Here is a 25,325-nt window from a genome sequence, read left to right as displayed (position 1 = left end):
TGGTGCATTTTTAAGAATTAGAAAAAATGTGCTATTTTTACGTTTTGTCTGTTCGTCCATCCGTCCGTCCGGACTCACTTCTGCTGTTTCGAACTACTTCTAGGGGAATGGAATGGTCCTAGAGTCCTGGAATTGTTTGCAGTATAAGCCTATACCTTGAAGGTGTGCCAGACGGCTATCAAATTTCGCTGTCTAAAAGGGGAGCCCTCCCCCCACGAATTATTTCCTGAGATGCTGTTTTTGAAAGTGAAACGTCTAATGAAAGGTCTCATCGAAATAAATTGGTTTGTACAAAAACTATAAGTTTCCCGTGCGACTCTTTTTCGAGAAGAGGGAGCGACGGGGCTGAAGGGGGGGGGGTGAAAAATTAATTTTATCTCTCATTGTATTCTAATTACCTAAAGGTCTCAACGAAAGGAACCGTTTTCTACCAACTACTGCCCTTATTTCTGTCCTCTTATCAAACTACGAGGTAGAGGGGGAGGGGGGGAGTGGAACTAGTTTTATCCTTCATGGTACTCTACTGAAAGGTTTCAACGAGAGGAATTAATTTCTACCAACCATAGCCCTCCTCCTCGACTTCTTATCGTGATCGGGTATATTCCCTTATAACCTCAAGAATGGATTGTGGGAAGAGGGTACCACAAAGGGCGATTGACTATTGAGACGTCTGCAAGAAATATATCCATTGGTGATGTCAAAACAAAAGCTATTTCGGTTTAAAAAATGTGCTTTATCTGCACAAGAGTTGTGCACAATTTATATTTGTAGCTGGAACGGCATCGATAACCAAAATCGCGTGCCGCCTGGGCCCTTTCGCACGATCCGTTTTTTTAGGGGACCGGTAAACTGACGGACCGGTGAAATCACCGGACGCAAAACGGATAATCCTTCACACGTTTTCGGTGAATTTGTTTTCAAATCTAGTTGAACAGTTGTAATCAGCCGTTGAGGGCATCCATAAATAAATTATGTGCATATGTATCAAATTTCATTTAAATAGTGAGTTGGATTGTCTATCTGCTCAAATTAACATGCATGCAGGTGATCATAAATTACCAATTCAAAGATCTGCAAATAATTGCGATTTATCAAAATCCACTTGGCCTCAGAAAAATAATTTAACATCTTGGAATCACACACATGCGGTTATCAAATGTGCACGTGATGTACTCCTTCAGGATCAAGATAATGCGTTTGCAAGCTTTTACAACTCCAAATTCATGTGTAAAGAATAATTTTGGGTACATTTTGCTCTAAAACTTTTGACCTAGACCACATAGAAGAGTATATTGAATTGTTACACTTCTAAGAGTCATAGGGAATAATCTAGCGAAAGTCCGAACTCGATACATGACCTAGGGAATGAAATAAGTTGATTTCTATTATATTGAGCCCGCAGTTTTTCCTGTTCCCGATTCACTCGAAGTCGTATAACTTTTGTTTCTGTTGAACCAGCTTCCTGAAAATCAATAACGTCCGTCCTTAATATCCAAAGTACCCGTACACCAAATTTCAACACAATCGGCCACTTTTAAAAAGAGTTAGAGCGCACACGGACGGACGGCAGACGACAATACAAAACTATAAGAGATCTGAGGATTCTTAATAAATAACCGCGAATTCGGCTTCCGGTTTCACAAACGAAACTTTTTCAATCTTTAAACTCACATTGAACGAAAACTTTCAATGCTGGCTGTGGCTTCAAATGAGTACTAACTGGCCATAAATCAACGATGGAATTTGCAAGGAGCGAAATAAATTCTCCAACAAAACGTAACTCGATGCTGAACGTAGCAAAAAGCTGATTTAAAATTTTCCACGAGATGTAACTCTGCTCTGATTGTGGCTAAAAGCCTATTTTCAATGAAACGTAATTCTTCGTTGACTGTGGCTAAAAGCGACGCTTTTCTTGTTAACGTCCTATTTACGGCGAAACCCTTCTTCCGAAAATCAAAATTATATCAACTCATCATACACAGTTGACAACAAAGACTATCCCCTCAACGTACTTTAATAGACCAAAAAGTAGCGGTCGAATAATTTTTATAAGTCAATTTGTTATCAGACATTAAGAGATAAATCCAAACTTAAATTCTAGGAAAAATAAAATTTCATCTCTTTTAACTGCACAGAAAAAACGATAAATCACATCCACCTGTCAATTAAATTAAGCATTTACAATTGATAAAATATAAAGGCCCAGCAACACCCAGAAATTCTACGTTAAATTAAATAAAAATGTAAACAAAAACAACCTTGACCGATTTCTCTTATGACATTTATGACACAATAATCCCTATGCCGTTACATAGACCAACGACAAAGTAATAAAATGTAACTACTTACGAATGTTAATTACACAAAAAAAGGGACCGCCCTTGTCCATCTTAATTAAGATTTCCTAAAAATTTCTTCCTGCCAGACGAAATAAACACAGCAACATCTAAATACCAAATTTCATTAAATCCCGAAATTTTGTCCCCTGTCTCTTGGGGGGGATTTGCTAATTGGATTTATTGCGTAATTTTTGATAAAGTAAAATAGGTACCTATAAAAGGCATTGAAAATAATAAGCATATGATACGATTAACTAATGATCACTTTTATTTGAATAAATCTAGGAATAAATCATGCTTTCGGAATAATATAAAAAAAGAAGTATACGCCAGTCTCGTGTAAGGTCGAGATATCATTTTAACAATAATAAACATGTATCTATTTCAGATTATCGGGGCTCATAAGTTTGATTGACTTCATCAATCAATGCTGATGCAAGAACACCCCACTTTAAATTCAACGTTTTAATCAAACCCAACCGGACTTATATAAGTATAGGTAATCAAACTTCACAAGTGCTTAGTTTGGTGTACCTTTGAGTCGATACCAAATACGTGATACGTTTTGTGTAATTTGTGACAAGTAGAAATGGGGGCCGGAAGTGCGACAACAACCAGCAACAGATCGTTAAATTTTGGAGCGGGTCCTGCAAAATTACCTTTGGAGGTATGTAGGGTTACAAAAGTCATGAGCGCCTTTATTTGATATTGTGTCAATTTCTTATATATGGGGTTTTGCAAGAGTTTAAACGTCGGATATACCTACCGGTCTCACGCGTTAGGCCAAAGTCCTGAATCCATTTTTCTAAAAGAAATAAAAAATATAAATTTAATTATTTTTTATGAGCTTAACTCTTAGACATTTTCTGGCATTATTGAATGATTTCAAATTGATGCAAACAAGCTAAACGTCATTTGCTCATTCGAGATGATATTTAATCTAGTGGGACCTTTGTATGTTTATCTAAATTAAAAATTAATTAAACACACTCTTTTATCTGGCGCGTTCACGGACAGGCACGGATTGTGCTATCGTGACATTCAAAATGTAGAGCATTTACAAAATCTTACCATAGACGCTTATCTTATTATGTTAAATGTTGTGTTGTATCTAAAACAGTCTTTCGAGATCGGAAATATTAACTATTGTTTAAAAAAGTAGATCTGATACTGATCACATTGTGCATGCATTAGTTGCCTTTCTTTATGCACTGCACCTTTCTTGGTTTGGCTTAGGGCGTCACTTGTACTTTATATCTCGTTTCACTAGTTAATACACATATTACGTTGGTATTTTATGAACAAAAACTTCTTCAACAGGTTTTGGAGGAAGTGCAAAATGAGCTATTATCCTACGAGGGGTCAGGAATGAGCATAATGGAGATGAGTCATAGATCTAAAGAATATGGGAAAATAAACAGGGACGCTCAAACTGCTGTTCGGGAGCTACTGTACGTTGCGTTTATATCAACTGACGATCAATTCACAACTTCTAATTTTTAGAAATGTACCGGACAATTACAAAATACTGTTCATTCAAGGTGGGGGTACCGGTGCGTTCGCCGCCGTCGCTATGAATTTGTTAAATAGAACCGGAACGGCCGATTACTGCGTTACGGGTAAATTAACTGCAGAGTGATCAATTGGACACTTCTTTTCATCTTATAGGAACTTGGTCATCGAAAGCTGCTAAAGAAGCGGAGAAGTATGGCGAGGTTAGACTAGCATTTCCTGTTCCAAAAAAATTAGGAAAGATTCCAGATCAATCGACTTGGACTTTAAATCCTGACGCTTCTTACGTCTATTATTGCGCAAACGAAACGGTCGACGGTAAGCTATTTCAAAATTTAAAGGGATCTTATAAAGAGCGATTTTCAGGTGTCCAGTTTCACTTTATCCCAGAAACGAATGGAGTTCCTCTTGTAACGGACATGTCGTCGTGTATTATGACAGAACAAGTAGATGTTTCCAAGGTATTCAAATCGCAACGTTAAATGGTTCACATTCACATTACTTTTAGTTTGGATGTATTTTCGGCGGTGCCCAGAAGAACATTGGTCCTGCAGGAGTAACGGTGGTTATTATGAGAGAAGATTTACTAGGAAATCCCATGAAAATATGTCCTTCAGTATTTGACTTCACAAATGTTAACAAAGAAAATTCAATTCATAACACGCCCGCTACCTTTTCGTATGTATCCACCATATAGTTACGTTTAAACTATTAAGTTACCGGAAATATAGGGTATACGTTATGGAGCGCGTTTTCCAATGGATTCAGAGGAATGGGGGCATTATTGCAATGGAAGAGCAGGCAATCGCAAAGAGTAGTCTGTTATATAGTACAATTGAAAACTCCAATAATTTCTATAGTTGCCCCATTGATAGAATTGCTCGCAGCAAAATGAACATTCCCTTTAGAGTAGGGGGTGAAAATGGTGATGAGAGGTTAGAAAAACTATTCCTAAAAGAAACAGAGGAATTGAGGATGTTTCAACTCCAAGGCCACAGGTTCTAGATTTGTTACAATTTTAACACTTTTAACTGTTTTTTTTCAGATCGGTAGGTGGAATGCGAGCTTCGCTGTATAATGCTGTTACATACGAAGATGTGCAAACGTTAGTAAATTACATGAAAGAATTTCAACGAAGACATGAGCATATATCGACAATGCAAATTAGAAATAGTTAATTTGGTACGGTTAAGGCAGGTACCTATATTGTTGAATAGTTAAGTAAATTATTACATTTTTAATTAATTTAAGTAAATGGAAATAGATTTAATTAATAAATGATTTATTACAAATTTACATCAATTCTTTATGGATTTGGTAGCTATCGTCCTATATCAACACAGACGAATCTACCCACATACCTACTTCTTTTCAGGAAACTACCAGTAGGTACTTCAATGCCTAGTGCTAGAAAAGTATTAGGTAATTACTTGTAAGTTGTGAGTAGACGTTATTTACTCAAATCATGTATACGGTGGTAGGAACTTCCACAATCCACCCAAAGATCAGCCTCGGTATATGGGATAATCATCCGTTTGTGTCCTTGATTTCAAACGACCGCTTCAGTGGAGCAATCGTCCGTTCCTCCATTTTCTTGCACGCGCTGTAAGCCTTTGCAGGAATTAATTGTCCTATATAAGGCTGAAAATAAGCTGAAATGTTCACAGCACATTCTTCATTACCAAATGAAGCCTGTGATGATTAATCATTAATATACAAAAGATATTTTGAAAATGTTGTTTTTTTTATATAATTGGAAAGGGTAAAATTTTCGTGAACCATCCGGGAAATAGAGACTGAAAATGGACCACTTCCTGCAAAACGAGAAGTATTTCCAATTTTTTTGTCATGAAAGAATGTCTGGTGGTTAAGAATCCAAGTTTCGACCTCCCACCCCTGTGCTTCCCCCGTACCACCCTTAAAACCAAAGAAATTTGGTTGGTTTTTTAGTTTTTTAATCATATATCTTTTTATAGGTTCGCTTTACAAAAGCATATTTTTATTAAAAAATACGTTATTGGTACTTTCAAAGCAAGCAAAAAATATCATAAAGAATAAATTTTTTTCATAAATCAATATTTAAAAGAAAATTCCCTCTTGTATACCCCATCGCTTTACACACTGTATATTTAGAATTCTAAAATTTGTACCTATCTAGATGTTTTAATCAAATTTTATACTTTATCTCTATAATTAAGAGTTTTATGAGAAAATAACTTGAATTTATCGTGGTATAAATACCCCTACCCTGCACCCTTACCAAAGGGGATGTATAATAATTCAACTATCAACCCTTGCTAGTGGGGATATTTGAATCACTGTGAGATTGTAGCGCTTTCTAATGTACGTTTGAAATTAAGAAATTGGCCCGTATGAATAAAAGAAAGCATATGCTTATACTTGCAAATTTCAAAGTAAATACTCGTAACTGCCCCTTCATACTGGCATGTTTAGCATGATTTAGCAGCGCTGCACTGCATCCTGTCCTGCTGCTCAGCAGCGCTGTTAAGTCGCCCAGTGTGAAGGAGCCACGAACTTATAAATTAAGATGGACTGCTAATGCTGAATTGACAAATGACACCTACATGGGGGCAGCCATGATGTGCACTCACTTGGCGCGAATTTCAAATCAACTAATAAACAAGCATACAGGGGCGGACTGGGTACTTAGGGGCCAGGTGGAATTGCATTAGGTACGGGCCATTAGAAGTATTTAGTTGTAATGAAGATTTTTGGAAAAGATTGTTTTAGGGTTATAATATGTATAAAAAAATTGAGAACACTCTTGTACTCCCCCAGTTTGAAAGACAGACCATCTCTTTTTCTACTTGTTTATTTAATTAATCAATGAGTATGAAACCTCGGTGATCTGGTTTGTCATATTGTTTTGTTATCAAAAGTAGTTACTAAATACGGATTTTCAAAAAGATCGAATGAATTTTACTTAGTAATAACAAAGTGTTAATTTTAGAGATTACTGTTTTTACATTTTTCCCTAAAAACAATAACAGTTGAAAATGAGCGTTCCGGGCCAACTGTATCTTATAGAAAATTTTATTCTAAACAAGTTCATTTCTATTCATTTTTTTCCTCAGAGCAATAGTTAACGAGCTATTGGCAGTCAAATGTGAAAAAACACGAAATTTTCACATTTTCTCTTCGTTTTTTGTTTATAACAATATGTTCCGGTCGTTTCCGGCCAGGGGGGCTATGATTTTCCGATTCAGCGGATATTTTTACATAGAATAAGTTTGGTTTCGTTCAGTGAAATGACAACATCCAGTTTATACTACTTTTAGAGCTAATTTGACTGGACTACAATGAGAGAAACGTGTTAATAATTTATTAATAGTGCGAGAAACTAAATACAGCACATACTTATAAATTTCGAACGGGCCATTATGACCTACAGGCCAGGTAGCAATCGCCACCCGCCCCCCCGGGCCAGTCCGCCCCTGAACGTGGAAATATTTATCTAAAAGGAATTAGTTGAATGATGAAATACTCCGAACGGATTTGAGCAGGTAGGTATACATAAATGAGAAGGATTCAAAGAGGTACAGTAACAATATAATTTTTTTATATTTATAAGCAATTCTAAACAGATGATTGTAACTGCACTTTGATTAACCTCGTCAGCAATAAATAATGTACCGAATGCCATGGACGATCGAAATTTGAATTTTGATATAAAGTCGATACACAGCTTGCATCAGGTGAAGGCATTAAATCATTATTAATCTGCAAAAAATTATTCGGAACGGCTGAAGCGCCACATAAATATTGCAGGAATTGACGGATTTCGATATTAATGCCCACTTTTAACGCCAACTTTAAAAACGTAAAATGGGAAAGGGGATGAAATCCTCGAAGCCCTTCAAAACTAATCGGAAAGGCACAATTATTGGCTCACTCCATTCCACTAATTTTTTTGAAGTTCCTAAATTAATTACATGGCGATTTCCAGGACACAGATTCCAATCGACGATTATTAGAATCAATAAATAATTTTGTCTCCCTCTTTGCAGGAGAAAGTAATATTGACGTTTTTTTTTTGTAATAAAGAGGGAATTCTACTTTCAGTAGATGGGTAAACACGAAACGCTTTGGAAGCGTTAAAATTTTTGCGGAAGGGAAAATAAGCCATTGAAAATACTTGCAGATTTAGATACCACTTCTCCTCGCACTTCCCTATTTTATCAGCCCTTGAACTTAAAAAGTCAACACCTTGTGCGTATAATTGAGAGTAGGTAATCCAGCAAGCCGTAGGCTGGTCAAATACTACTTGTAGCACTAAAAGGACTTAATTTATTATCGTTAGTGAAGAAAACGGCGGTTTGGGCCATTGATGAACCAACCGCATTTAATTAAACCGAGATGCTTTCGACTCATTCGACTAGATTGTATACATACGAAGTGGACACAACTATTGAAAATCTCAACGTGCGTACGATACGCCCCTTGAATTCACTTATTTTTCAATTTCTTGTACTATTCACCGGAATACAAAAGAGGCGCACGCTTAAGAAACGGTCCGATTGAGCAGTTTTTGATCACCCTACATCGAACGAGTCTCTTTAAATAAGGAACATCACGAGTGCAGACTATCTCAAGTTGTCAGTTTTTCTAGCGCCTTCTCGTCCCTAGTAATAAGGTGACCAAAACCTCTTAATGAATAGAAGTAAAGAAATAATCCGTCATCCACGGGACAGTTACGCGTTACACTACGGTGCAGAGCACATGCCATACGCTGTTAAGTCTTTCATTTCCTTCAAATCAAAAGTGCTGGCTCTAAAGAGCTCGAAAAGTTTGAGGACCACCACGATAAACGTTTTCATTTATCCCCAACAATAACGAGCATCATCACCTTATCATAAGGAAACAGCGAGAACTTAGAACGAGAAATATAGGCAGCATGTAATTAATAGGAATAATTTACCGGGAGGCATTTGCGAGGTTGACAATAATTTCGTGTATTTTCATTTTAGTAGTTTGCAAATACCTAGTTTCAATCGGCGCTTTGATGGAATCAGTCATTCATGTAACCTTTCAATAGTAGTTATTGCGCACGACTTTATCTAAATTGCCCTTTCGGTTAATTCTATCGTTTGTTTATATAGTGCTTGTACATTTTCAATAAAAGGACGAGTTGGAAAATATAATTAGGTTCGTTCAAAGCGCGTGGAATTAAATTTACCTATTGCTGTCATATTGGGGTTGTTTACGTCGAACAGGTCAAAAAAATAAACTTTTTCCCGATTATAACTATGAGACATACTTCTACCTCGAATGTGTTTACGTGAATAAATAAGAACGACAGTGTGCTCCACTACAGACCACTCTTTTGCTAACTGTTTCCTAATATTGATTACGAAAACTGAATATTGTCGCAAAATTTTTCCGATATTACTTAAAATTTTGATCATACTAACGTATAAGCAGTCCGCGAGCCAGCAATTAATAGATTTTCCAAGTCTCTCTCTGTCGATATCGTAAAATGCTGCAGAGAGTTGTATGCACGAAGCGCCATGTAGTATGTCAGATGCGCTTCGGCGGTGGTCTCCCAAGCACGCTGAGAAAAATGAATTTTAATCATTTCTTTCCGAATGAAAATTTATCAAATTATAGCTTACCCAATACCTCGAAGAAAAAAAAATGGTGAATTATACGTCAACTGGTCACACCATAGAATTGTCACACAAACATTACAAAATATATACAAGGTCGCAGATATAGATGGAACCAAAGCTCTCACGCTCAAACCATTTGAGATATAGACATAAAAATTACAACGCTTTCTTTCAAATTATTTCACATATTTTTTGCAGGAAACGCAAAGGAGCACACATAAACCCGACATTCTGCGTGTGCCCTTTCCAGAGCAACCTTTTTTGCACTGACAGGATATAAAATTCAGCAAGGCCTAGTGCAGCTTGCTTGAATGAATAAAATATGGGCTTCGTTCCTTTGCGCATATCTTCCTCTGAGAAATGATAATGGGAGAGGTGGCAATGCACCTCCAAAATAACACAAGTACGTACATTGCCGATACATAGTACGTACAGCACTGGATTTACGGGCGTACATTTTACGTACACTTACGGTTCATGTACGTACAATTCACGTACACGATACGTTATTGTTGCACTACTTTGTACATGCTAGGCCCGTACTGTGCCGTACGTATCGATATGTACCTATAATATACGTACATAACACGTACTTTTCTCACCATACATAACACGTACTAGTAGCAAAAATAACGTACTATGTACGTGAAATGTACGCACATGAACCGTAAATGTAAGTTCCAGCGCCCTAGGTACTATGTATTTGCAATGTACGTAGTTGGGTTATTTGGGAAGTAACCGTGTGGTTCAATCAACTTTCTATTAAACAATAACGTGATTGTATACCTAATAACCGTGCGCGGGCGGATATTCCTTTGCGTTTGCATTACGATTAAGTACAGGGAAGTTGTTCTTTTGCAATTATAGAAAAAATGTATGTGGTGGAATACCTTATACATTAGGTTTGAGCGTAAAAGCTTTAGTTCCGTCTTTACCAGGGTCCTTGTAAATTTTTTATGTTTGTTGTGACCAGCTGACGTATTACCCACGACTAGTCAGCTAACTTTCTTTTCTTTAAGATATTGACTTAGCTATAATTTGATATTGACGACAATAAACGTCCTTACGTGCTAGTACTACTATATACTGGGTGATTTATTTTGATAGAATGAACGTGATTGTGTAAATTGGCTGTCGGTCGGAAAGGATCATTCTTTTTTCATTTTCATGCAGCAAAAACGTTTTTTCGACATAATTGTGCTCTCATTATCACAAGAAGTAGATGCCGTCATCAGCCCCTGTGCAGATTGTGTCTGCTGATTTCTGCGATGGACACGCTTCGTACATCCATTTAGAATCATGTTTTGTGGATCCCAACCCAATGGTACTACCCAAGTTTCATTGTCCATTTCTAGATTGGAAAAGAGGTTTTTATATATCTTATATTATATTACTTATATTATCCCTCTCTTGCAAGTTAAAGCAAAACTTATGCATGTAACGTAAGAAAGTACAATATGCGATATGTTTGTCTTTACTAGAAGCATCTGTGGTTAAATTTCAAAAAATTATCTCCACAAACAAGAAACTTGACATTCCGCAGTTTGCGCATGCTCACATTAATTCTCAATACTTTTCTTTGATGAGGGGCCAAAGCCGAATTCAAAAAGAACGAACTAAATATCTTGAATACCATTATTGGAACTTAATTTTTTTTTGATTTCTAATTTCCTGGTTAATAAACGATAAATATTGCAACGTGATATAAACACAAATTTATTGATTGTTTGAATGAAAATTTCGTCCCTTTTACCTATTTAGTAGTGAAATTCGCTACTGCGGTCAATGTTTCGCTAATAATCCAAAGTAATAATTTTTAAAGTGAAACGTTTCGTTTTAGCGCATTTTCCAAAATTCCAACTCATGTTGGAACGCGCTATTATGTTCACTTTTCCGTCCGTCTGTCCATCCGTCAGAGGCCTTAACTATTCCTGCAGTTTTCAAGATATTTAGTTCGTTCTTTTTGCATTCGGTAATAAAAACCTTGACGATTAAAGGCCATCGCGCCGAAGCCGAAGCGCCTTTTTCGCTCACATTGATTTAAATAGGAAAACGCTAACTTCCGACAATGGCCGAAATCTACCAAATTGAAGGGAAATCGTATCCCAACTTATCAGTATTAACTATTTATTATTGTTTGTTGCTAACTTTGGCGATTGCAACCACTACTTGTACTGCGTCTCTGGTGCACAGATTTTCTGGATGGTACTCGTAATGTGAGTGTTTATTTATGATTTTGTTTCGGTGCGGGTGATTCTACCGAGCCACAAAGCTCTTCCACGCCTTGCAACACTAGGGATGTTTGCAAAATTGCTTGGCAATATGTTCATATGATTTCAGGATGACGTCGGTAAAAATATCGACTGCATCCTGAAGATTAGTTGATGTCGATTGGCATTCCTCGAGGGGATGCTCCCTTAAGTTGTTTTCGAAGAGATATTATATAAAAGTGTGTCCGTGGTCTTGGGGTTTCAATAATCCTTTTGGACAACCTGTTTATAGTGTATTTTAAAAGAAATCAATTTGATATCGGGTTGTTACGAACGCAGGTTCATTGGCTCGATTAAGTATTTCTAGGTTATTACTTATTAGTATTACTAAGGTTAATGTTAGTGCTTCCTCCATGTACTATGGTGAGCATTTGAACATTGAACTACACCATATAATCAGGTGTTCTAACAACTTTGCCATCGCACTGCTGAAACTACTAGACAGTAGACTGACATCTGGAAGTCTTCACCAATGCTGAAAATGATCAATCTATGTGCGCATGCGTATTCTGTGCATTGTCAATTTACTAATTTATAGGGACAGTATTTTGAAATTTGAACCAAAGATTTTTCTAGCAAAGGTAAAAATATCGCATATCGTAAACATCAGGTGTGCGGATTCGCAGACTGCGCAATGCTGAGTTTCTTATTTATAAGAATATTTATGCCATAACCTATTTCCCTTTGTAGACATAAATTGTTCGTTACATGACCTTTCGGGAAGTACTGATCAATCCATGGAAAATGCGCGTAACAACGTTTTTCTCATTTTTGCAATCTGGGGCCCAAGGTATTTACGAAAGAACGTATCCTAATAAATCAATCGACTACTGTGAACTAATTAGAATTATTAATTTAATAAACGGTGAACTTCGTTTTTGTGCGAATATAACAATGTAATTCGGAACAAAACAGAAATAAATAGCGGGTTATATACGGTAATTTTGAAGCAAGCTTTTTTGCCTAGAAAAGATATCAGTTTCAGGGGATGATTTATTGGGGTTCAGCTACACGTAAAATAAGAATAAAATAAAATAAATAAAGTATTATTCATAACGAGGGGCCCATTTAATGACACTATGCACAATTTTCACATAACTGTCCCTGTGTATGTAGGACAATTAATTGTTTCAAATAGAAACCTAAACTTTTTATTGAATATTCCTATTCTACACCGGAAAATATTAAACTTTCCTGAGAAACGTTTTTTTCTTACACTTGTCATTTTTTGAAGCTACTCTTGTAAAAGTGCGATTTTTTTGTGCTAGGAAGCTCTTTTGTCAAGAATTTGGCACATTTTGTATGTAAGAAAGAAATGGCCGCTTTAACGTTGAGCTGTACACAAGGAAACGGAGAGGGATCTGATAAACATAAAACCAGAAATAACAAATAAATTAAATGTTCCTGTTCGCATGCAGGGCGTTTGTTCACATCACAATTACAGGTATTTTATAAGGTAAGGAAAATGTTTCTCCTGCAACCGCTCCGCTCCCAGTAATTTTTTTAAATCTTCAAACGAGGAATGAGAGTTCAATTTAGAACCCTCTTAAGATAGTGCATTTATGGACGAGTAGGCCGCGGAACGTTAGCGCCCCCCCGCTTACTAGAGCCAGAGGGTAACTATTTGCGTCGTTACACCTTACCATCCTCAGGCGCAAATGTATCTTTCTGAATCCTCACTAAGCGTTGCACGGATTCCGTCTTATCGTAGGACTCGGTTTAGTTTATATTATGCTAAAAAACTACTCTCTAAATTCATAGATGCTTTCTTTCAAATTTTGGTGGACCGCATATTTATAATGACGTTAATAAATTGCGTGGTGTCATTTCACAACCACTGTTGCGTATGGCTTTACTACTACGACGAGTCGTATTTTGCATACAATATACCAGTACACTCATCTAATTGATGGATTTAAAGTTTAGGTACACCCACATTTGATTATCACGATTTAATCTAAACTCTACCGCTACCCCATTTCTCAATTTCCTCTAAATTTAATTTTCGAAAATGATTTCATAATTTAATTTTTTAAGCACAGCATTTACCTTGAGGCGCAGAATACGTTTCGTGTAGAATGTAATTTCAAATCAGGATGAGGCGGCGCGCTTTAAAAATGTAGGCGACACTCCTACCTCTAGTCATACGTATCTGTGTCGAAACTCACGTTCAGTTCGCCGAAAGATTTTGGACGGAAAGGCAACGGTCAGTCGAGCCGGCCTGTTTTCACTAGCCCCGGATAGGCGACCGGCCGGCCAATTCTTCCCATCGATAAAATCGCAATGTACTATTCAGCAACGATAATGGCCGGCCGGCCAGCACTGACATGGACTGTCGGCGGACTGAGCGTGAGTGTCGAGCTTCATTAAACTGCGAAAATAGTACAATTCCGAACAAAACAATAAACTATTGCGACTTGTTGACGAAAGATCTACTATCTATTGCGAATTATGATTGAAAATTGAATGAAAAAATTCTATGTATAGAAGAAGAAATAGTCTAAGAGCTGGAATATGATTTCAAAACTTCAACAAACGTAATACTGCTCTCAACGTGGCAAAAGGCTAATTTCAAATCTAATCTAAAGGTGACGCTTTCCTTCTTCACGTCTTATTTAAGGCGAAAACCTTTCTTCCGAAAATCAAAATTATAACAACCAATCATACACAATTGACAACAAAGACTATCCCCTCAACGTACGTTAATAGACCAGAAAATAGAGGTCGAATAATTTTTATAAATCAATTTCTTATCAGACATTAAGAGAGTTAAATTCTAGGAAAAAATAAAATTTCCTCTCTTAGCTACATAGAAAAGGCGATAAATCACATCCACCTGTCAATTAAATTAAGCATTTACATTTGATAACAGATAAACACTAAACAAAATTCCCAGAAATTTCTACGTTCAATAAAATAAAAATGTAAACAAAATCAACCTTGACTGCCTTCCCGTATGACACAAATAATCCCCACGCCCTTACATAGACCAACGACAAATTAATAAAATTTAATTACAAAAGTTAATTACACAAAAAGGAGACCGCCCTATCTACTATCGTGAAAATATATGTTAACATATACATTATATTCTGTGTTAATAGAATATGTTGAGGTTAAACAGTTAAACAGTCCTCTCTTACTCTTACGACAACCAGTTTCTCTTCAGTAGGGATATTCTCTCGGATATTCTATAATGTCAAATAAACTCAAATGTATCAAACAGAAAATAATGATGAAAAGGAATAGAATCTAAAAAGATTCTTAATCACGAAGTTTGTTAATCTTTGGAAATGATGGCCCTACCTCGAGAATCGAAATTCTTAACAATAGGGTTTCACAATTACTTCAAGTTCAATTGTGAATTTAATGTTTATGCTAAATCAGACATTGTAACAGCCCCCATAAATTTTTTCAAAGCAGATACGGTGTGCATCGAATCGCGAGCTAATAGGATTTTAGATACCGTAATGCGCGTTGATACGCGAACACACATCGTCCGTCATTTATCGTTTCAACTCCAACGCCGACTAATACATCTTCCTTTGCTACGCATGAAATCGCTTCCCAAAGAGAACTTACCGGCTCTCATTTCAGAATATTGTCCCCACTTCAATGTGTCTCGATGAAACATCGTAGTGCCATAAAGGAATGTCTAATTGAAGAACTTGGGTATTTACCCTTCTGTCGTATGTGTGGCAAGTATATTAGCACGGATGGTATCTATTGCAGTTTGAGTATTTACAGTAACTGACGAGCATAGTTTTGCGGTTCTAGAAACTCTTAAGGGTGCATTATTATGCATAATATTACCGCAGCGCATCTCGGCTTTCGTTCTTGGTTCTCGTATTGTGGAAAGCAAGCACTCGGGAAATGCCATTCATGCAGCGATAGTGTGAAAACTTTGACACTCTTCATTCTGAAATTAGTTTGAATATCAGAATATCGAATAGGCATTCGTGGACAGCGGCCCGGCATGTACAATCCGTGCAAAGTTCCCTTCCCTTAGCGATATGAGGCCTAAAAGTTTTTATTACCACGACAACATATTAGGAAAATCGCCCTTTGTCGACATTTTCCTTCAACACCTCGTTCTGGAGCTACCACAACTACAAATCCGACATTTTTGTGCAAAATAATCCCCTCTCTGAACACTAAATCATTTTATGGCGCCCACTCAATGGCGGAATAGTAATGGCGGCGATATTTTTATTAATTTTCATTGGCTCACCGAGCCTCCGGGGCTGTATACTAATATTCGGATTCTGCGATGTCAGTCCAATTTTACCTAGCTGTGCTTATATTGCAAAGTTGCATAAGTAGCTTAAAACGACCTATTTCCACCGTGTAATTCAAAATCAGTTGGATTTTTTTCCGCATAATTCTCATAATGTGGTAAGCAACTGATGGTACCTATATCAAAATTGCAAAATTTTAAAGAGGATCGAAATACTAAAAACTTTAACTATTTTGGAGCTCCTATTTTCTCTGCCAATTTGAAGGAAAGCTTTTCTATTTTTATTGACACACTGCAAATGTTTTGTATAATTGATCAGATCAGACCAAGGATGCTATATAATATATTATTTAGCATTCTTGGGATCAGGCTTCTAATTTATCCGATTCAACCCCAATATGAACAAAAAATATTTTAAAGTAAGATCACGGTAAAAGTTTCCTAGCATTGTACCTACCTACCTAAAAATTCTAAGATAATGCAAAAACGGAAAAAAACAAACAAAGGGACTGCAATACGAATTTAGCACGCCAGAAAAATAAATTCTATATACATCAGCGAGCGTGACCAAATTAAAAATTGAAAGATCTCGAACTTAAATGTGTATTACTCAAAATTGAATTCTTTAATAACGACAGATTTAAGTGACATTAAAATTTTGTTTCAATCGAGAATAAAGAAGACGATTACAAATTTCCTTTTGTATTTCATTGCGAAGTGCCATAAATTGTGTGTAGCTTTATATTTTAAAAAATGATGAAAAGGAATATTGAAACGCCTTTTGTTTAGAGTTCATAGTACAGCAAAGTTGATTACTCAAAATTAAGAGTTGAAAGGAAAGCCGTCACCTTGGGATTGTAAAAACTAACAGCGCAAAGTTTGGTTGATTTTATCATTTCCCGTAACTTCGACCTTCGTACTACAGTACAAGAAAATGGGGATGGTACAATTAATTACTTGCTGCCCTTTATATCTTGTGTACATAGGGTAGCTTTACGTCGCACTGCTATTCGCATCCCTCTTTTTTGGTAGTGCTGATAATATAGTTAGGTATATCGTTTTGTTGTACAGGTGGTTATAAATAAGTAAATGAAAAACTTTTTGTATTTCGCAGGTACAGCATATCTCTTTTGTCTGTTTTCATGAAAAGTAGTTGTTTGTTTCGGGGTTTTCAAGTTCTATACGGTTTTAAAGCGGAAATAATCGCGATTTATTGCAAATTGAATCAGATAAAAAGAGAAAAACGACAGATTAATTTCAGATTGCTATAGTAAAAATAAGTTGAAAGTAATTTACAATTACCTCCCTTAACGACATAGAAAAAAATATAGATAAGGCAACAAGATAAATTAATAGTACAGTGTATGGAGAAAATAATATATTGTTTACCAAGGACCAGAAGTCGAAAGTTTTACGTGGGTACTAGGCGCCGAGTACGGAAATTCCGACGTTTCAGCGGATCTCACTTGTCCGTGGTCCACTATATTTTTTGGTTAGTATACGAGAATTGGTTATACATAGACGGCTAGTCAACACTAGAACAACAGAAATCAAAAGAAGCAGAGAAGCGGAAAAGATGCATAGAAGAAAAATTTCTCTGCCACTTTTCCGTTCCTCTGCTCCTAGCAACGAAACAATACTTCGCTGCTTCAATATGATCAGCGTAATGCCCCATTTGACGTACGCATAAAAAATAGTACATTGTTTACCAAGGACGAGAAGTGAGTTTTTGCTGACGAGTGACGAGACAGAATAGGCAAATTTATTAGTGTTTAAAATCAGGGGATGTTATTAAGATGTATATCGATTGACATTTTTTGTGAGAATATTTCTGAACTGTTTCATCTAAAAATAGTCGCGTACCAAGAACTAAATTCAATAAAAATCATAGGACTAGCGCAATTCGTGATCTTTTCCGTTTGATATCATTACTTAAACTTATATTTAACTTAAAGAAAGTTAGGTATTGCTACTGACTTTTAATTAAATTAAGTTGTTGAAGTTTAAAATGTTGGGAGTTTAAAAGAGGGTGCCATTTCCACCTTGATCTCATAGTTCGTCCAATTAGAATAGATACGAAGAGAAATTTGCGACGTTAGAATCGGATGACATGCTTGTTTATTGGAGTGTCAGGTATAAACATAAGGAGGGACCTTCCTACCGCAAGAGATAACGAAAATTTCGGCAACATTATAGTCGAACACTTAGTGCCCTCAAAGGAAATTCTATTCTGTTTGCGAAGCAACCATATTTCCTTTGAAGGAAGTGTCGGTCCTATATAGCAAACTTTGATGCGATTCAATTTAATCATGGAATATGAAAATGAGGCGGAAAGTATAAAAAAAGTCACACTTTTAGTACCCTTACTTCTGTCAAACCACCACTTATAAAATATCGAGCTCGCAAACCTCTCCTTGCGGAAAATCGAAAGTAGGTGAAGTGCGAGCATAATAAATTGCATGTTTAATTCATCACTCTTTTCGATGTGCTTGTAACTCGATTGAAATTTTTGAAAGGAGGTGTTACACCGCTCAAATCGAATTCATTTAAAACGTTATGTTTTTCGGCGGATCAGGACGATCTTCTTACTTTTCGACGTGGCTCTTAAGAAGTAATTGAATTTTTGTGTAAAGTCGGCAAAACTTTTTATTTCCCCGTTAGTGCAAAATTGAATTACGGATGCGGAATGATTTTTCACGGTGCAGCTCCTCGCGAAATTTTCCAACTTGAGACGAAGTAGAGTTAAAGAAATTATCCTTTCTAATTTTACATTAATTGAACTATGAGAGAACACTTTCATCCTAGCTTATTTTACGGCGTCCTAAATTTTGATTATACCTTCACTTAATTTGGATAACCCAATTTAACGCCGTAATAAATTTGTGGTGTACCGACCAGTCTCCAAACTTTGATCCGGTTCATTTTCGTTTGTTGAACTACTTGGAAGTGTAGTAAATTTAAGGGTGTCTTGTTTCATCCAAGAACCTATTTAAAGTTAGGCATGTCAGCAACCCCGACGGTGTTTTAAAGAAGCGAGCATTTTCAGAACGCTTGAGCTTTAAACTTATATATACCAGATTCACAATTAGCAGCTTGTCGTTGAATAAAAATTCAGAATGGAATTCCATTCCATCTCTAATTCAGATGCGTATTGTACAAGTAATTTGTTCCTCCATTTGGAAATTGCCTTCTAATTGTCAAAGCGAGCTTGTCTGTTAGATTAAACGCAAATGGGCGCACATTGTTGACTAGACAGAAATATCATTTACGTCTTGGATTTGTTTCATCAAATTAACAATGACAACGTTGAACTGCATACCATTGGTAATTAATAATTAAATACAGTACAATGAACAAATTTGTAATTACGTTGGTGTAAGTAATGCTAGTGGAGAAGATTAATAAGTGTCATTGTTGGACGACCAAAAAAATACTTAATTATTGAAAGATATTATTTATCATAGATACATAAAATTTACGAAAGGTTTTTCTAAATTCATTTGGCAGTTAGTTTTATTAACAATTAGTCGAGAGCGTTACTATATAATGTAACGGAAACGCTCCAGACATGACGTCGCCTTTGGCGCTCTGGAATTTTCTACGCGCGCGATAGTGGGATTTGTATAGGAATATTCCGGTAATTAAGCGAATGTTCTGGACTTACATTGCTTGCGTGTATAAATGGTTGCGGACCGAACATCGCGGGAGTCTACTACCGAACGAGATCGAGTACGTATGAAACATCGAGTGCGGAAATATAAATCGCGAAGTGTGTGATATAAATAATCGATATAAATTGTACGGTTTTTATAGTGTTTTAGTTTTGTTTAATAAATATTGATATAAATCGAACCCGAATTTATAAATCACGTTACATTGGTATCAGAAGTGGGATTAATTAAATTAATTAAAAGTAAGATTAAATTAAGTGCTTGTGCTTGTGTATGCCTGTAACAAGATCTGCTGCCGCTAAAATGGAAGAAACGATGCTCAATTTGCTCCAGCAAATCCAAAATGGCCAACAGGTGTTGCAACAAGAAATGAAAAGCAACCAAGAGAAGATGGAAGAAAATTCTAGAAATTTTGGAAGAAAATTCTAGAAATTTTGAAGAGAAGTTCGAGAAAATGGAAGAAAATTCTAGAAAGATTAATGAAGAAAATTCTAGAAATATTCAAGAGAAGTTCGAGAAGATTGAGGAAAATTCTAGAAAAATGGACGAGAAGTTCGAGAAGATGGAGGAAAATTCTAGAAAGATTATCGAAGAAATCTCTAAATCAATTGAAGAAAAAGTTGAAGATAGAATTACGGAAGTTTCCAAAACATTTAAAGCAACATTCGTTGAGATTGAGCACAAGTATGAAGAGCTGCGCGAGCAATTCTTGCGACTGACTACAGAAAAGCGTACTAGTAGTGCCCCAGATGAATTACTGATGGACCGTCTTCTTGAGGGGCCACAGCCTACTCATTACAAGAAGGTCGACCCAGAAACAAATACAAGAGTAGAAGCAAGCCCGAGTAAAGCCACCTACTTTTGATGGTAAGATTCCTTGGACCACGTACGTTCGACAGTTTGAAGCAGCGGCTGCGGCAAATAAATGGTCTCTTCAAGACAAAACTACAGCCCTGATTCTTGCTCTGAGAGGAGATGCTCTGGATGTGTTGCGGACCATCCCCGAGGATCAACAGAACTTCCAACAAATAGTAGCGCGACTCGAAATGCGATATGGCGATAAACACCTTCAGCAAGTTTACTATGCCCAAGTCAAGAACCGAATGCAGAAACCTGGAGAAAGTTTGCAGGAACTTGAAGCGGACATCGCTAGACTGATTCGATTGGCATACCCTACGGCACCGGAGAGCTTTCTTGATCAACTGGCTGTACAAACATTTATCGATGCCGTTCGTGATGGAGATGCCCAGCAGGCTTTGAGACTGGCTAGGCACGACAAAATTGAGGAAGCTTTGGCCCATGCGTTAGAATTCGAAGCCGCCAAGAAAGCTAGTCATGGAAGTGCGCGAGTACGTATGGTGGAACCTCGCAGCCGGGTAAGAACAATCGAAGAGGAAGGTGGCTCTGGAAGTTTTGAAGAAAAGGTCAGTAAAGTAGTGGAAGAAAAGATCAATAAAGCAATACAGTCACTGGCAAAGAAACGTGAACCACGGCGAGATTGGACACGTCCGCCGCAACTGCCAAAAACCATTGCAGCAGTCGGAAAACTAAGAAAGGTCGACAGGAAGGGGCTATCGTCGACCTGCAGAAACAAAGCCCCGATCTTCACTGTAAACATTTCGTCGTCTGGAAAAGTTCACAATAATGCAGACGCTTATTGTCAAGAAGACCGTGCAAGGACAACTGCACACATTGTTCTAAAATAGAAGACAAGATTGGCCATCTGCGGCGAACAACTGTAGAGAGTGAGGAATGGAAGCCAAGCGAAATCAAAACGGCCCAAGAAAACGATCCAAGTATAAAAACTGTTCTGAATTGGATGCGCCACGGACAAAGACAGGGTGGCAAGACATTAGTGCCACAAGTCCTGAAGTAAAGAGTTATTGGGGCCAATGGAATAGCCTGACTCTGAAAGACAACCTGTTGTATAGGACCCTTGAAAGTGAAGATGGCACCGAATCGACGCTGCAATTAGTAGTACCTAGAAGCAAAGTGTCGGAAGTATTGCGAAAATTGCATGACGGCGCTTCCGGAGGACACTTTGGTATTACGAAAACGTTGCAAAGGGTACGTGAGCGATTCTATTGGGTCAACCGTAAAGAAGATGTCCGGCGATGGTGTCAAAAATGTGAGTTATGTGCTACTGGAAACGGACCAGTTTCCAAGAAGAAGGCACCCATGAGGCAGTATAACGTTGGTAGTCCGATGGAACGAGTTGCTATCGATTTCGCAGGACCGTTTCCCGAGACAGATGGCGGAAATAAATATATCCTAGTCGCTATGGATTATTTCACAAAGTGGACTGAAGCTTACGCCATTCCAAACCAAGAGGCAGCAACAGTTGCAGAAGTGTTGGTAAAGGAGTTCTTTACACGTTTTGGTGTTCCTATAGAAATCCATTCAGACCAAGGAAGGAACTTTGAATCGGCTTTGTTCCAAGATGTTTGTCGATTGGTAGGAGCCAATAAAACCAGAACAACACCTTTGCATCCTCAGTCAGATGGAATGGTTGAGAGAATGAATCGAACGATGGGTAAATATCTTTCAAAAGTCGTGGCAGAACATCAGAAAAATTGGGACCAGTACCTCCACCTGTTCCTTATGGCGTATCGATCAGCCGTCAACGAGACCACGGGTCAGACTCCTGCCTGCCTTATGTTGGGTCGTGAACTACGCCTTCCATGTGACCTCGAGTTTGGGCGTAAACCCCATGAAGAATATGTCGCAGGTGAAAATTATGTTGACCAACTAAAGGCGAAGATGAACGATATTCACGACTTGGCTAGAAGTCATATTCAGATTGCCAGCGATCGCATGAAAAATCAATACAACCTCCGCTCGGCCAATGAAACTTTTGAAGCTGGAGATCTGGTATGGCTGCACAATCCACAGAGACGAAGAGGTCTTTCTCCCAAGCTACAAAGACAATGGGAAGGTCCGTATGAGGTGATCAAGAAAATAAATGACGTGATATATCGTATCAGAATGAACCACCGGAAACCGAAAGTTGTCCACATTAATCGACTCGCACGATATGCCGGATCCAACAACAACGAAGAAGTTAGAGGTATTCGAGAAGAGGAACGCAGCTTTGGGATCGAGCCAAACTTTAACGATTTTATGTCAAATTACGCCCAGCGGAAGAAAGCACGATTTGGCGTTACTCAGGAAATTTGTCAAAATATTTTTGAGCTTCCGGTTAACGTTTCCATCGCCCATTGTGTCGCCGAAGACCTTCGCATGGGTAGAGGTATAGCTTCCGTATTCCGGAAAAGATTTGGAAGAATAGACGAGTTGATAAAGCAAAGACCACGAGTGGGTAAAGTACTGCGCTTGGAAGATAGTCAACGCTCTTTGTTCTACTTGGTTTCAAAGAAAACGTCAGAAGGCAAACCCACCTATGAAAACCTCTGGTCTGCTTTAAAAAGCTTAAAGAAACTCATGGCATACTATGACATAAATAGCTTGGCGATCCCGAAGATTGGATGTGGTTTAGATGGGTTGGACTGGAAGATAGTGCGAACCATGATCGAAGTGATTTTTAGAAACACTAGCGTTCGAATTACAGTATGCTGCTTCAACCCACAGGGGACGACCCTCCGCAAAACTGTGGACTGTTACTTTTTCAAGAAAGGTGTTTGTCGAGCAGGCTCTGACTGCAGATTCCGACACGAGGCATTAAAAAGTAATACTAACGCAGTGTCTGAACGAGACGTCCAGAATTAAGAAGGGGGCAGTGTAACGGAAACGCTCCAGACATGACGTCGCCTTTGGCGCTCTGGAATTTTCTACGCGCGCGATAGTGGGATTTGTATAGGAATATTCCGGTAATTAAGCGAATGTTCTGGACTTACATTGCTTGCGTGTATAAATGGTTGCGGACCGAACATCGCGGGAGTCTACTACCGAACGAGATCGAGTACGTATGAAACATCGAGCGCGGAAATAAATTGCGAAGTGTGTGATATAAATAATCAATATAAATTGTACGGTTTTTATAGTGTTTTAGTTTTGTTTAATAAATATTGATATAAATCGAACCCGAATTTATAAATCACGTTACAATAATTATTAAAATCATGTAAAGTAAATTAGGGCCAACGGAAATCTTTAACCTATCGTTTTGCTACTTGCTTTCCGTTGTTCATATGGGCTTTCAATACTGTATTCGAAAGCAAGGAGGACCTAGGCAAATTATCAAATTTCTACTGCCCGCTATTCCATTGTGGACCGTTTTATTGTGTCTCAACTGAAAGCGAATGAAGATCCCGCACGAGGGGCACAAAAGTCTCGATAACTTACACAAAAGTGTGACTGATGCTATCAAATAATTCTTGCCCTTGAAACGTGAAAGTGAACTATAGCGAGGGTAGTTTTTGACATAGTTTGGACGATGGTTACTTTTTTGTTTGGGCAGTCGTATTGCTATTTGCTTATTTTCTTGTTAAGTTACGTTAAGGATAGAGAGATTTAATTTTAAGATAAGCCGGTCGTTACGATAAGAGTTGCGCTTATCGCTAAAAGATGGACGCAGGTGTTGCGCGTAAGAGAATACTATTGCGTATAATAACAAAATAATAAGTAAGTGAAAACGGATTTGAAAAAAAAGAGAAGAGTTGTTTAACAGAAGTGAAAGTGTTTTAACGTGGTTTTTCGCCTTCGGCCGTTTGTGGGAAGTCGGGGTTTTGGCGGTGTTATATTGGAGTTGTCGGATATAAGTGAAGTTAAATTTTTTTTTAGTAATTAAAGTCTTGTTTGTTAATAAAGTCAGTTTGTGGTCACTAAAGATTATAAAACAAAGTTTGGTGAATAGGAGGATTGTGAGTACGTCGGTAGATAATAAATAGTCAAGTTCGAGTTAAAGAAGTAAATGTGTACGTAATAAAAATTAAACGTTTCCGAAAATTAGCTTTTTCTTGTGATTGTGATTTGTGCGTTTTTGGATTGGACATCACGGTTTATGAATGGATTTTTTGAAGGTTTAAAGGTAATTAGAACTGTTTCTATCGAACGTATGAGCGTAATCTTTTGTGTATTGTTTCGGTTACCACTTTGTATCACAGCGTTATTATTAAGGGGCAGCTTAATAAATCTTTAGCAGACACCTTGTCAGCAGCTCGTGGAGATTATTGGTTTTTTGGAGAGAACCTTACTGAGAGAATCCAATCACCAAAAGCCTTGGGTTAAAGAGAACTCAGGTTTTGGTTCTGTTAAAAACTAATTTTTGTAAGTACGTGGTACGTAAAGGTATAGTTAAAGTTAAAGGTATAGTTAAAGTTTATCATCGAATAAATTTGTGTTTTGTGTAAAAGAACAGTTTTGTATTTGAATGAGCCCAAGTTACTACCCAGGTATTTAAGAGCTTCATATTAACTGTTTTTGTAAGTGACTTTATTTAAATGAGCTAGCTGGATAGGCGTTTTGTGAGTGTCTTCATGACCGTTTTTCATTGCACACAGCAGTATACGGAAACGTCAGCAGGTGTTGCAACCACTAATGGGTATATGTACAGCCTAAAACGCTGCCGCCAACAAAACACAAAATGTATAGAGGTATATCGTGAACTCGGCACGAAATCACAGAAAGTTCAATCTTATCTAAAACCAAGCATGCATAATTGTTATAAAAATCCATTAAATATTGATTAACATTTCCAGCAAGCATCA

General features: G+C 37.4%; 2 protein-coding genes across 2 annotated transcripts in view; one reads left to right on the top strand and one right to left on the bottom strand.

Annotated features, from left to right (window-relative positions):
• LOC116168013 overlaps positions 1-25,325 on the bottom strand; it is a 171,319-nt gene that overhangs the window by 95,009 nt on the left and 50,985 nt on the right. The gene's annotated exons all lie outside the window — the stretch shown is intronic.
• Positions 2,767-5,147, top strand: LOC116168670 (probable phosphoserine aminotransferase). Its single transcript, XM_031484613.1, has 8 exons — positions 2,767-3,006; positions 3,660-3,790; positions 3,843-3,958; positions 4,008-4,169; positions 4,218-4,312; positions 4,360-4,529; positions 4,583-4,849; positions 4,897-5,147. Exons 1-8 carry the CDS (start codon positions 2,929-2,931, stop codon positions 5,027-5,029), a joined length of 1,152 nt encoding a protein of 383 aa, XP_031340473.1. The 5' UTR covers positions 2,767-2,928; the 3' UTR covers positions 5,030-5,147.

Source organism: Photinus pyralis, unplaced genomic scaffold (assembly GCF_008802855.1).
Source record: "Photinus pyralis isolate 1611_PpyrPB1 unplaced genomic scaffold, Ppyr1.3 Ppyr1.4_LG4, whole genome shotgun sequence".
Taxonomy (NCBI): domain Eukaryota; kingdom Metazoa; phylum Arthropoda; class Insecta; order Coleoptera; family Lampyridae; genus Photinus; species Photinus pyralis.
This window is presented reverse-complemented; position numbering and strand designations above follow the sequence as displayed.

Bases quoted from the DNA above. Each gene is read 5' to 3' on its own strand.
- LOC116168670 (XM_031484613.1), top strand. From the start codon at position 2,929: ATGGGGGCCGGAAGTGCGACAACAACCAGCAACAGATCGTTAAATTTT. The intron at 3,791-3,842 runs GTACGTTGCGTT...TCTAATTTTTAG, and splicing joins ACTGCTGTTCGGGAGCTACT to AAATGTACCGGACAATTACA. The intron at 4,850-4,896 runs GTTCTAGATTTG...GTTTTTTTTCAG, and splicing joins TTTCAACTCCAAGGCCACAG to ATCGGTAGGTGGAATGCGAG.